This window comes from Poeciliopsis prolifica, unplaced genomic scaffold, assembly GCF_027474105.1.
Source record: "Poeciliopsis prolifica strain line A6 unplaced genomic scaffold, Auburn_PproV2 SCAFFOLD044, whole genome shotgun sequence".
Classification (NCBI taxonomy): Eukaryota; Metazoa; Chordata; class Actinopteri; order Cyprinodontiformes; family Poeciliidae; genus Poeciliopsis; species Poeciliopsis prolifica.
In genome coordinates, this window is record NW_026562419.1 from 1,970,455 (window position 1) to 1,983,529 (window position 13,075).

Sequence of the window (13,075 nt, forward strand, 5' to 3'; positions counted from 1 at the left end):
TGAAAGCAAACGATTTAAAATAGATGTTTCTACATGCAGCTTTATGTTACTAAATCATTTCTGGAAACTTCCCAGCCTCTCAAATTTAAACCTAAACTCTCTTAACTGAACTACAGACATAAAAAATAGAGAAAATAAACTTTTTAACCAATTCATCGAGCAGTTAGTAAAAAATAAACTGGATTCCACAGATTCCCAAATTTAAGTTTTTATTCTTTTTGTGCTGTTTGCTTAATACATTTAATCTGCATTCATGTACATGTGTTCGATTATTTTAATGTCTGAATTAAGTTAACTCTAATAGGTTCTAACATCATCTAAAGGGGATATTATCATCTTTATCATCTATTTATCTATTATATATCTATATCACATGGTTCCATTTTCTAGCACAATGAAGTAAAACAACTGAACAGAAATGACATGTTACATTGAAATTGGGCTCTGTCTCTTTAAGAAAGACCTTCCCTTCACAACATTTCTCCTCCAGTCCACTGATGCTATTTACAGTCGCTATTAGGAGTGTTGTAGATGTGCAGTCCCTGTTTGCTAAATGCTGCTGCCACTAGTCTGAAGGAGCTGAGAGGAGGAGGAGAGGTGGAAGCTCAGATAGAAACTTAACATTCAATGATTCTCAAACATTCACAAAAATCCAAATTCTCTCAGAACTTTAAATAGCTGCAATTTCTACAACCACCACACATTTAAAATGATTTGTTAAAACATATTTTTTGTAGATTTTGTCAACAGTTGACATTTTATACACCGAGTTATGATATGTTTGTCTCTGTAACTTGTGACATTTTATTTTTGTGGTGCTTGGTGAGAGCGTTTGCTGTTGTGATAAGACTAAAGTTTTCTCTTCTTCAAAGACCTGGGACTTTGTGACTTAAGCAAATATGTGTCATGTTATCAAGAATATGTTAGTCAATGAGGATCTATTTTAAGTTTAAATGAAAAAGTTGTGGATTCCAAATGACTAAATAATGGAATCAACAGAATTAATTTCTTTAATTAATGAAGATAACTTTACTTAATGAAGTACTTTACTTCTGCAGAACGCTGCTGCTGGCAGCCTGACTAAAACAGGATGATCGAGCACATCACCCAGCCCTAAAGTTCTTCCACTGAGAGAAAACACTTTAAAATACTGTTGGTAGTTTATAAATCAATAAATGCCTTAGCAACACAACACATTGCATTACAGCACTGACCAACAGTTTGACGTGTAATGACAACACTTTGCAAAATGTCATGTTTACTGTGATATTTAAATTCTAATGACATCATAACTAGTGTATGATAGTGTTAAAACTAAACACAGCAAAGACTGAGAATAAAACACACATCATCTTGTTTGATTGCTCAAAGTTTTATTTTTGCTCAGCCAAAGAATAGCAGAAAGTTTTGCATAGAAGATTCTTTCTTATAACTCATTCAGTCTGACTTTAGACTTAGACTTAGACTTAGACTTAGACTTGACTTTATTGATCCCTTGGGAAGACTCCCTCAGGAAATTATAGTTACCAGCAGCTCACAGGCAAAAATGTGGCACACAGTAAGCATACACAAAATACAAAAAAATACAAATTAAATACAAAACAAAGAATATAAATACAACAAAAAAGGAAATTATAGCAATTTGGTCGATAGATTGACCAGTGATATGGTATTGCACTGTATGGTTTGGCCTGATAAATATGGAGTTCACATTTGTAGAAAAACTACTCCTTCTTCCCTCTGTCCTGTGTCACCTCCGACCCCCCAGTGAGGAGTTGTACAGTCTGAAGGCGTGGGGGACAAAGGAGTTCTTGAATCTATTGGTCCGGCACTTGGGAAGCAGCAGTCTGTCACTGAACTTTATTACAGAGAGACAATCCAGCTGCTGTTTGCTTGTCGCTTCATTGCTTAGGTTGCATTAAACAGAGAAATGATAGAAAGTAGAGAAGCAGAATATCTTTTGGGTTTTCTATGAAGATGCAAAAAGGCAGGAAAACATAAACAGCAGCTCTGATTCTCCACTGGTTCTGTTTTACACATCAGGCCTTTTTGGGAAGCTCACAGTTTTCACATTGTCTTGACACAGACAGAAGGTTTACGGGCACCACAGTCGAAGTCATCCCAGCACTTTGCACCTAGAAGTAAGGGAATAAATGAGTCATCGCAAACACAGAATCCTAATAAAACCTGACACAGTATCATTTTTTATAAAGTTTGATCAACTAAAGCTTTTTAACATATCCTCCTACTGCTACTGCAATAAATGTAGATGTAGATCAACCAAAAAGTTTGCATGCACAGTAAATAAGCCTTTACCTATTAGTTGTTATAGCAATTCAAAAATAATTTTCTTTTACCTGAATAGTTTATCTGTAAGCAGTGCTGCATGCCATTAGCATTATTAGGCTCTGCTGGACACCAGTTTGTGTGGCTAAATAGATTTCCATCACTCCATAACCAGATGCTCTCCTGGAAGACAGAGTTCAGCAGATGATACATTTCATTCAATCTTTCACAATATACTCAAAATAATAAAGTGCACTGGTAACAATACCTCTTGTGCATTAGAGCCTCCAATCCATGTTTCATTGGACTCATGACTTGCTGTAAATATCAGAGTCTGAATCTGATGGTTCTCGTTCATGTTGTGAATTGATGCAAGGTTTGCCCCCATGGACAGACAGTTTCTCTATAGATAAACAAATAATGATGTGCTGAAGAAATGTGTGAAAGAAAATCAGAGAGGAGTCTCGTTGGAAGTCACTTCGGCTCCAGCCCAAGTCATCTCATTGGCAACATATTGAAAACAGCGACTGTTGATCAGAGTCCAGCCGAAAGGACAAGAAGGAGATCTGATAAAAAACAAATGGATTCAGAGTTCAGATCAAGAGCCTTATGTGGCTTTATACAGTGACATTGTTCCGTTGAATCAAAATTATGTAAGATTAAATTAAGTATAAATTACATAACAGACTGACACTTGTGCAGGTCAAAACTACATGTGTGCTTTGCAAAAAACAGTGGAGACATTTTAATAAAAGTCTATTAAATATTCTGAAAAGAAAATATGTGTTATGTTTTAATAAAGTGCTTGACAAGAAGATCAACGTATTTTAGAATTTGTGTTTGAGTATTCAGTCTAAGGAAATAAAACATAACAAAAACACCCACCGATCATCACCAGGAGTGCCATCATTGGAGACAGCTGTTGACATTTAAAACAGGAATTAGTTTCTGCTTGTATTTTAGTCACTTTCTGATTTCTTCAAAAGTAATAAATACTCACAGGTAGCAATGGTCACAACCATAAAGGAGAAAACGAGGAACACAGCCAACAACTTCATGATGGAGACGATGGAAATATAAAAGCTGAAGGCAAATTGAAATAAAGCATTCATGTCAAGAACATTCAAACAATGGCACAAAAAAGATGAGCAGGAATTTGATCAGCAAACCTGATGCAGAATGATCTGTCTTTTTAGAAAGCCAGCACCTTTAACTTCACTGTAGAATCACTTAATATTTATAGAGCTTCTGATTTTGCTACTTTCGCAAGATGAGGAAATGAAATTCCAAAGAAATGAACTGTTAGTTCACATCTGGTTGAACAGGAACTAAAGTGTTGCAACTAAGTTCACATATCAAAATAAGATATTTATCTTTCCATTTCTATTGAGAAGGCAAAATGCAGATGAACCCGTTAGACTGAGCACAATAATTAGGCATTTGCCTCTAATCAGGTCGTCCTCACAGATTGAGTGACTGTGGAAGAAAGAGAGCAGTGAGAGGAGAGCAGGACAACCATGACCAGGCTGAAGGAGCTCCAAGCTGCAGCAGCTCAGATATCAGATTGGCCAAACGGTCTGGAGATTTTCCTAAAGGCCATTCTGTTCTGAACCTGCCAGAGGTCAGGATGCTTTATGCTTTTATCCCATAAATAAAATGCAAATATAGCTTCATTTTTCCATTTAGTAACTTTCCTGATTGATCTGATTGGCTGGATTTTCAACTCAAATTTAACCTCAACCTGCAATGGACCCGGCCTAATCGGAGTAGAAGACATGTCATAAACAACAAGACGCGAAAGAGAAGAAATATTTGGTAATTCTAGCATCTGAGAGAAAATTAAACGTTCTTCCTTTAATCAAACTGTTTTGACAGATGACCTTTAACCTGTCCTTGTGTCTGTCTGGTGATCAGACACGAGGCTCAAATTATAATAATGAAGCAAGAAAGTCTTAGAGAAACACTATCACAACATTAATAATGTACAGTCTTATAAATAATATAATTGTTTTTGTCCATAAAGAAAACTGCAATAAGTTCCATTTTCTGTTTGCCTCAAGCAAATACTTAATTTAAAATAAAATAAAAATAATTTACAACTTATTATTTAGTCACAAAAGTAAAGTTCTGTTAAATTGTTTTCCTGTGTCCAGTAGCCATTATGCATCCAGAGAGGAAACAGAGATGGATCGAGAATAAAAATGTCTACATTTCTTTACACAAAAAGAACAGCAGAAAAGATCCAATAGCAAAACCAAAAAACTAAATTGTAGTAATTTTAATGATGTTTGGAGTTTCTTTTTTCTGATTTGACAAATCTCAAATTTTCTGCAGCTCTTATAGTCGTTTTGTGGAGGTTAGCGTTCCTGGAGGGAAACCTGTTTTTGTTTTTCTGATTAGTCTAATTGTTACTGATGTCAAATATATTTGCTGTTGAAACAAACAAACACAATTGGGGATAAAAAGCATGTCATTTTCACTGAAGACTAAATTCGTTTAATAATTCTTGATCATTGCTGTAGAATTAAAACTGAGGTGACACTGAAAACAAGTCAATTGGTAAATAGTCTGAAAGGCGAAGACAGAGGGGCGGATGCCACTTTTATTGAAGCAACATTCAGTTTCCTCTTTGCAAATTTCCAATGACTGAAAGACTTCCAGTGAATCGGAGGCCATGAGTTCAGCCTGCAGTAAAACATTCAGGATTCACAAAGACACAACGGCGCCGAGGAGGAGCCGCTTCCTGCAGCTGCTCCAAGGAACACATTTAAAGAAACAGCAAAATCAAGAAACTTACAAACACTGTTTCAGTTTTATTTGATTAAATATCTTATTCATCATAAGATTCCTGCAGGTTTCAATAATTTGTAACTTTCTAGGTTCTGCAACAGTTAATTATTGGTTCCTTTTCTCATCTTTGTTTTCCTTGTGCTCATAATGAAGACATTGCACTTTGGTGATAAATAAATATATTTTACATTCAAGCACAAAGTTGTTGTCTAGTCCAAGATATCAATAAAACAGTTTTGATCATTACAATTTACATTTTATTCTGAATAAATGAACAAACATTTGTGAAAATTATTCTACAACGTAACAAAAATATACAAAAGGTAATAACACACATACTTGTTAAAAAAAAATTTATCAAGTGCAGAAGTTTACATGAACATGAACATCTACAGTAGGAAACAGGAGAAAAGAAAAGGATGGAAACCATCCCAGAGCTCAATAGTGTAGAAACTAAATTCAAACATTAAAATAAAAATAAAAATAAATAAATAATAAAAGTGCGCTCTAAAAGTAGGAGCACAAAAAATGAAGCTGGATGCAACTACAATAAAAGCAAAATGGACCCATTACATAGCATTTTAAAAACCTGAGAATAAAAATTATTTCTCACATTTCCATCCAGCCAACTAGTGTTAGAGATTAAATATTCAATTATCCAACCAGCAATGTAACAGTAACGTATCTGGAGATAAACTGTTGCACACAGTCAGTGTCTTTGCAGCAGGACAGAAACACCTCGGAGCATGAGAGGGAATATTTAAATTAAGAAAACACCAAAGTTAGTTTCTAATCTTCATCTTTCAACAAACATTAGAGAAATTTGTTTCATCTTCACTACGATGAACTCTGATATCAAAAACTTTTTTAGAAGAAAAAGCAGCAGAGGAAAATGTTAAAAATTTAAATTGCATTAAGACATAATTCTTTATTCCACTTTCAAGCATTTTTATAATTTTATTTTTGTGTGAATGTACAAGCTTTAATTTCCATTTGCACCATAATTTCCTCTCTGGAAGAAGGAATTTCTTTTCTATTCTGTTTCTATTTTATTCTAATTCTAGAATTCAGCAGGTTTTTCTGGCAAAAACATTAAGTCACTCAGTCAAGAACTCACCTTTCTTGACTGCATAGTGATTCATCTTGCAATAAACCATCACACGGCAAAAATACATATTTACTGTATGAAAGTCATCCTCATGAATTCATAGTTGATCCTCTTGTAAAACATCAGGCCCACATTTCAGAGGTAAACTTGGATTAAGAAGATTTCACTCATTTGCTGAAAGGTTCTTCACTGCTCTGGTAAACGAGGGAGAGGAAAGTAAACGTTTTTGGAAGGAAAAGATGGAAGCAGCCCTAAAGAGTGTTTGCGTTGAAGCAGCCGAGCGTTCTGACGTGAGTCGCTGTGGAGAACCATGTGAGGCGGGAAGCGGTTTCCTCGTCCCATCGGACCACCGGTGCTGAAATCAGCTCAGCTGGGCAGCTGTGAATACGGACGACTCTGTGTTTTCTGTGGCCAAGGTCGAGATTCCCACTTTGGCTTTGGGAGCTCAGCAGTTTTGAGGAGCCTGGTTTTGTTACAGGAAACTCTGTGCTCTTCGAGTTGTGGTCTGAAGACCTGAAGAATTGTGGGTAATCCCAGTGAGGGGAGTTTCTTGGCTGGTTGTGTTGGGGAGCAGCAGGCATGGATTGGATTTTCCCCAACAGTTTCAGAATAGTCTGGTCTTTGTTGCAGTTCTCCAACTTGAGATGAGCCAACTCTGTTTGCAGATTCTCGATGATCCTGTTTGCCGTATTGTCGACCTCATCAGTCTCACTTGGTGGGTTTAGTAGGAACGTACCTTCACAGGTGACTCCTATTAATTCATGATCCGATGAAATTCCCTGGGTTTGCTGCTTTCGCTCAGCTACACAGACAAAAACAAAAATAATCAGGATTTAATGACATCTCCTTTTATTGGCCACTATAAAGGCGTGGAATAAAAACCATACTCTACATTTAAAATCTTGAGTTTGTAATATCAGCTCTGCTTGTCTGCGTTCAAACAACTACTGCATTAACAATCTCCTTTTAAAATGTTTAATTTGTTGAATAAAGTTCAGATTTACCGAGTTTGGAACATGCCCACCAGACGCCAGACACAGAGTCCAAGAGCAAACTGCAGCTGTCGCTTCAATGGAGAAGACGGCGAGCTGGACGGGTCTGGACCTCATCCACTGAGCTGGAGCAACAATATGGAAAGATTAACATTCAGATCAACTGCTAAAAATTTATTCAGCAATTAAATCCGTTCACTGGAGGATCCTAAATTTGTTCCAGCATCACTGAATGATCTTTGGTATAAAGCATTTTAGCCTGTTTTGCATTTTATTTTATGTTGTCTCCAATAAAATGTTAGATCACAATATACATATAGAATACAGAATAGTTTAACGGTGCGACTATAATGAAATATAACATATTGATTAGATTAGACATCTTTGTACCTGGAAGGAGGATTTCTGCAGTTCTGCTCTGGTTCGTCTGCGGCTGTTTGACTCTGCAGACGATCCTGTTGACACAGATCAGTGTTTAAATAAATTTATTTTTATGCTTTTAGTTCTGGACCTACTTTTTGTGTCATTATGAACATTTTGTCTTGGACTTGTTATTAACCATTTAAAGAATATTAAACAGATGACAACATTAATCTCCCAAAATTTCTAAAACTGTCAAATTCCTAATGACTCCTTTTGAGCTCCCTCTAGTGGTGAAAATAATCAGACACAGAAAGGCCATGTTGACTTGCTTTTAGGCTTGTTGATATTAGAACACTCAACAACCGTTTTTGTTAAGCCTTTTTCATAAAATTTCAGGATCTAACACTTTTCTTAAGGCTGCAATCATCACTGTTTCTGATTCACACTTTTTTCTTCCACTCAACTTTCTTTAACTATGCTTGGATACAGCATTCTGTGAAAAGCCACCATTCTTTTCCCTACTGTAGAGGGAGACAAGCACCATTTTCTGGAGGCTCAAGACCCGATTAAAATGAAACTAAATAAATAAACAAATAAATAAAATCTTGAAATATTTTCACTCTTTCAGCTGCAGCTACTATTGGCTGTCAGCAGGTGGCAGAATTGCATCATTGATGTGTATTTGGTTGGTGATTTTGATGATGGCATTTGACTAAATCTAATGTTTGTTGGTTGTTCCTTAATTGGTTATTATATGTTTTTGGTGCAAACTGCCTTGTTTCTGAAATGTGCTATTCTAATAATCTTGACTTTAATTTCTTTCTTATTTCTTTGTTTTATTCCCAATTTAATCTTTCCACCCTACTAGTAGCTCTGTTGTGAAGAAATATCTTGCTCTTTGTTCTGGTAATTGGAAAGTAAGGAAAAGAAAAGCAGGTTTAACAGTAAGCAGGTAGATAATTAAATAGTTGGTTGGTTAATTGACCGACAAACTGAAATAAATCCTGACTTTCTTGCCCAGTTGAGTAAAAAGGCAGAAGAAAACCTGAAGTCTTGTTCTGTTACCTGGTTGTGTGACTCGGCACGCTGGCCGTTTGCCTCACTGTGTAACATTCAGTGGGATCTGCTGCTCGTATCTCCACAGTGTCTGTGATGTTCTTCCCGTTTTCATCCACAATCTCCATCAGTGGAGCCGGCAGCCAGCAGGTCGCCTCACAGGCCACCGTCACTCTCTGGTTCTGGACAGAATCCACTGAAAGCTTTGGGTCAGACGCTGCAGCTGGACAAATAAGCAAACATTAAAATCCAGCATCAATATGGAAAATGTTGAGCCGACAGGAGCTGAAGCCGTCATACCAACATCCAGCTGCATGTTGGTAGCATCTCTGCTTCCGTTCCTCTGGATGATCAAACACTGATAGATCCCGGCGTCCGACGGCTTCACGTTGCAGATCCTCAGCGAGACGTTCCCGTTTTTCACCTCCCTCATGAAGGGCTCGTCCTGAACTCGAAGGCCGGGTTCTTCATCTCAAACGTCTCAAAGCCATTGCGGTACAAGAAGACCACGTTGGGCTTCAGGCCCTCCTTGGACCACTCCACTGTAGGCAGATCATCGCTGCCAGAGTTTTTCAAACTGCAGGGCAGGACGGCATTCTCACCTGCAAAGGCCACGACCTTCTGGGGGTCAGGATTTTCAGAGAAACAACCTGCAAGACAAGATTAAGGATGCAAAATGCAATATAAGTTTTAATTTCACAAACAATGTTTGTGTGAAATAAATATTGTTTAGGTTAAAATAAAAGTAATAGATGATTAGTAAATTATGACAAAATGATAGAAACATATTTTCTCTCCTTTTAAAACTCTTGCTTTAAGACGGTCTTAGAGATTTTCAGTTTTAGTCACTAAAACTGATTTGACTCTTAATGCAAACAGGTTTCTGAAGAAGCTCTTCCACATTCTTCATGTAATTATGCAATCCTGTACTTTCCTCACAGGCCTCTGATCCCAAACCGACCCACTTTTCTGCACGGAAGACTCTCCCATCAAGTGAGAAGAACCAAACATATCAGCCCCGTGATTCAGACAACTTGTTTAGGCAAAGTATAAAACAATAACTCAAGCGTTCATAAGATAAAAAGCAGCAGGTTTGCAGCTCTTTCAGGGTGTGATCACTTTTCACGCAGACTAAACTTTTCCACTCCTGAAGGTGCAGTTCACATGCAAAGCCTGGAAACCCAAATGGATCAAGCAAATAAATCTTCTGGAATGTCAAAAATAAACCGTCGTCAGTTTCAGTACCGCCTTAAGACACAACACAGACGTGACTCACGCTCTCAGTTTACAAGCTACAACTGTAAGAGTTTGAATGTTGTGCAACTTTGAAACAGATGTACTCAGAAAATAGTTGGTCAGTCAAAAAGTACCCAGCTAAATGCAGGAGGACATAATGTTACGATCATGAACAAATGTCATCATCAAAGTCTTGGCTTCATTCTGCAGTGAATGTGAAGGGAAATTCCCGTGGTTGTTGACGTTGATGTTTCAGCGTCATTAGGATCACTAAATATGAAAGGAATGTTGATCTAATTAATTCACATGCACATTTTGTGCAATAAAATTAAATTAACCTACTGAGCTGCTCATTATTGTGGACTGGGATATACTGCTTTTCATGGCAATGCAATATTTATGTTGAAAAACTGTACTTGCTGTAACTGTATTTTTATTTCCTTTTGTTTGTATTTGTATATCTTTGTATGAATCTTTTTGTGCTGATTGCCTGTCATGTTTGTTCTGTTGTACAGAAATGAATTCCTGTTCTATTCCAATTCCTACATCAACTTAACTTACATCAAGATCTTGAGTCGACAGTAATGAAACCAGTCTTAATACTGTTTTTATTGCATGACTGTTGGACTTGAGTTGTGATGCTCAATCTCAAACGATGTGCCGTATAATGCACCTCAGAAACCGTCCACACGGTTTATCACCACACAGGGAACCAGAGCCTGAAATCCAAAAATGTTTTGGCCATTTTTGGAGAGCAGAGAGATCAAAGATCTGCTGAAGGGAAAACTCCATCAGCACCTGCAGAAACTAAAAAGACTTTATTTGCAGAGCAACGTGTTTCAGCTTGTGGTCTCCATCAGGATGACAACCACAAGCCCAAATAGTCTGCAAATAGCTGTTTCTTTCTACTTCAAGTATTGCCATAGGCTTCCCCTCAATACCAGAAGTTCCTGCTGAGACATCATTGGCCGAAAGGCTGGATGCAATAATGTCAGTCCATCACAGCGCCGCACACACAACAAATGACAATTTACATTCTCCTTTATCTCAGCGTTAATTTAGAGGACCCAATTAGTCCAACAGTCATGTTTTGCATTAATGGAGGAAACCAGGACATGCAGAGAAAACCCTGAATGAGGAGCCCAGCCTAAAAGGCAGCAGCATTACCAGCTGCATGGCTAAACAACCTTAAGATAATCTTTAAAAGAGAAAGCATTCACAGTATTTCAAGCAGCAATGATTGTGACACACTTTGCCACAGGGCTTTGTTATCTTTGTTACATTTCCATATCACGTATCAACACCTGCTGCTGGAACCCTGTCTGACACCAAATACCACGGAACAAACTATTATCACAAGCAAATGGGGCAGAGAGTTAACTAAACAAAAGTGTTGAACTTGAGCCTGAACCTTGCAGCCAAAGCAGATAAGATAACAAACCCTGGAAGTCCCCTCTTACGTGGATCAGTGTAAAATGAATGAAAGTTTTCCACACACTGACGTCAAGCAAACCTAAACCTCACTTCATGTTCAATTTAATACCAGTTTAAACTGGTTTTGGAGCAGCTGCACTTTAACTGTTTACACTGCATCATAGAAAGCAACGAGAAACTAGAAAACTTTTTCCACTTTAAAAACTTTCTTTAGTTCCAGTGAAATAAAATCTCACTTTAAATGGCATTTTTGCCAGTTTACTGAGTTCCACAACACATTTAACATGTCAAGGCACATTTATAATTCATTAAGATGAACTCCAGAGGAAATAACTTCAAACTACACATACCTTTTGATGAGAGCAGTCCCAGGACAAAGTAAAGAAAAAATGCATCACTGTTCTCTGCTTTTATGAGAAAAACCCTCAAGTTTGACTAAACCTTTACACACCTGACCCCATCAGGTTCAAACATCTGATATGAATGTGAACAAACTTCATTCAGAAAATCTCTCTCTCTCTCTCTTGTGGGCGGGGCTTCTGACAGAGGTCAATCAAATCTCTCCTCAGGTGTTGAAGGGAGGATATGACTCAAACTTTCACTAGAATATTCTGTACTGGCATCAAGCGCCACAGATGATAGTGATTTAGTCTCAACTGTCTTTGTTTAGTTTCTGAACCATGAACACATCTGGATTTGGGATTTTTTTTAACTTTAAGATCAAATCCTGGAGGAGATAAAATTGATTTGTTTTTTAACGTATTTACGACTAAGTCCAAAAATGCTCTCTCTGTGCATGCACCGGTTCTCTGTGTACTCAACTCCAAAACTTGCCGGTCATATTTGCCCAATAAACAGTGTCTCTGGATTAGTCCAACCACACCCAAAGACAGAATGCAGCTCCCACGCCAGCCTGAAGCAGGTGCTTGTAAAGATACGACACATGGGCGAACGGGAAAACTGAGCAGTGTCATACTAGGAATTATAAGGAGTGGATCTTTAAAGTTTAGGAACACCTACGATGTTAGATTTTGAAGGAAAACATCCTTTATCCTTGCAGGATTGCAGGGGTCTGGTGCTGAGAAGTGTCTTACTCATCTGGTTCTTGCAGCTGCAGACATCAGCTCTGGCAGGTGACAAGCAGAGAACATTCACATATAGCTCATTAGCATAAACTGTAAATTCAGACAGTACAAAAAACCAGGTCATGTCTGCACAGCAGCAAGTAACAATAGTCGCCCCACAGTTGCTTATTCAGCAACTTCCTTGCTACCCGTATCAGCCAAAATAGGCAGGACAGGGGTTTTACAGAACAGTAAAACGCCCGTGTTTGTTTGTTAATTTTGGGTATTTAAAATATCTTCCAATTCCAGTGATAAATGTTCATCAGAATTTCAGGTGTATTGATCTTTGAGAATCTGTTCTTCCATGAGCAAAAACAACAATATTATCATTTATCACAATGAATATAAAAACAACACACATCCACTGTGTGACCCAGAACATATCAATTAAATTATTCTCACATTGCGCCATCTAGTGGTCAAAGTTGAACATTTCAGGTCTTTCTGTGCCAGTGCAGAATCCCGGTTCCTCTGCATGACCTTACATTAAAACACATCTTATTTATGCAGTTTTTACATTAACTGTTTGCAGTATCTTTCTCAAATGTTACTCCTGTTTATTTTAACCAGATAGTGCTGATTTTAAAAAATAGTTCAGAAAACAGAGCATCACAAGAATTTGATGAATAAACCACACACCATCTTGTTTTGATTGCTCAAAGTTTTATTTTTTCTTGGCCAAAGAA

General features: G+C 37.5%; 2 protein-coding genes across 2 annotated transcripts; both read right to left on the reverse strand.

Annotated features, from left to right (window-relative positions):
• Window positions 1-2,067: 2,067 nt before the first annotated feature.
• Window positions 2,068-3,344, reverse strand: LOC129376485 (galactose-specific lectin nattectin-like). Its single transcript, XM_055056103.1, has 6 exons — window positions 3,287-3,344; window positions 3,172-3,205; window positions 2,765-2,852; window positions 2,555-2,689; window positions 2,358-2,469; window positions 2,068-2,135 (listed from the first exon to the last, which is right to left on the reverse strand). Exons 1-6 carry the CDS (start codon window positions 3,342-3,344, stop codon window positions 2,068-2,070), a joined length of 495 nt encoding a protein of 164 aa, XP_054912078.1.
• Window positions 3,345-6,435: 3,091 nt separating this feature from the next.
• Window positions 6,436-12,801, reverse strand: LOC129376486 (selection and upkeep of intraepithelial T-cells protein 8-like). The gene is given in 8 exon segments (XM_055056104.1): window positions 6,436-6,986; window positions 7,209-7,301; window positions 7,567-7,631; window positions 8,605-8,818; window positions 8,896-9,033; window positions 9,036-9,245; window positions 11,616-11,672; window positions 12,792-12,801. Coding segments are annotated over 8 exon segments (1,338 nt in total).
• Between the last annotated feature and the right edge of the window lie 274 nt (window positions 12,802-13,075).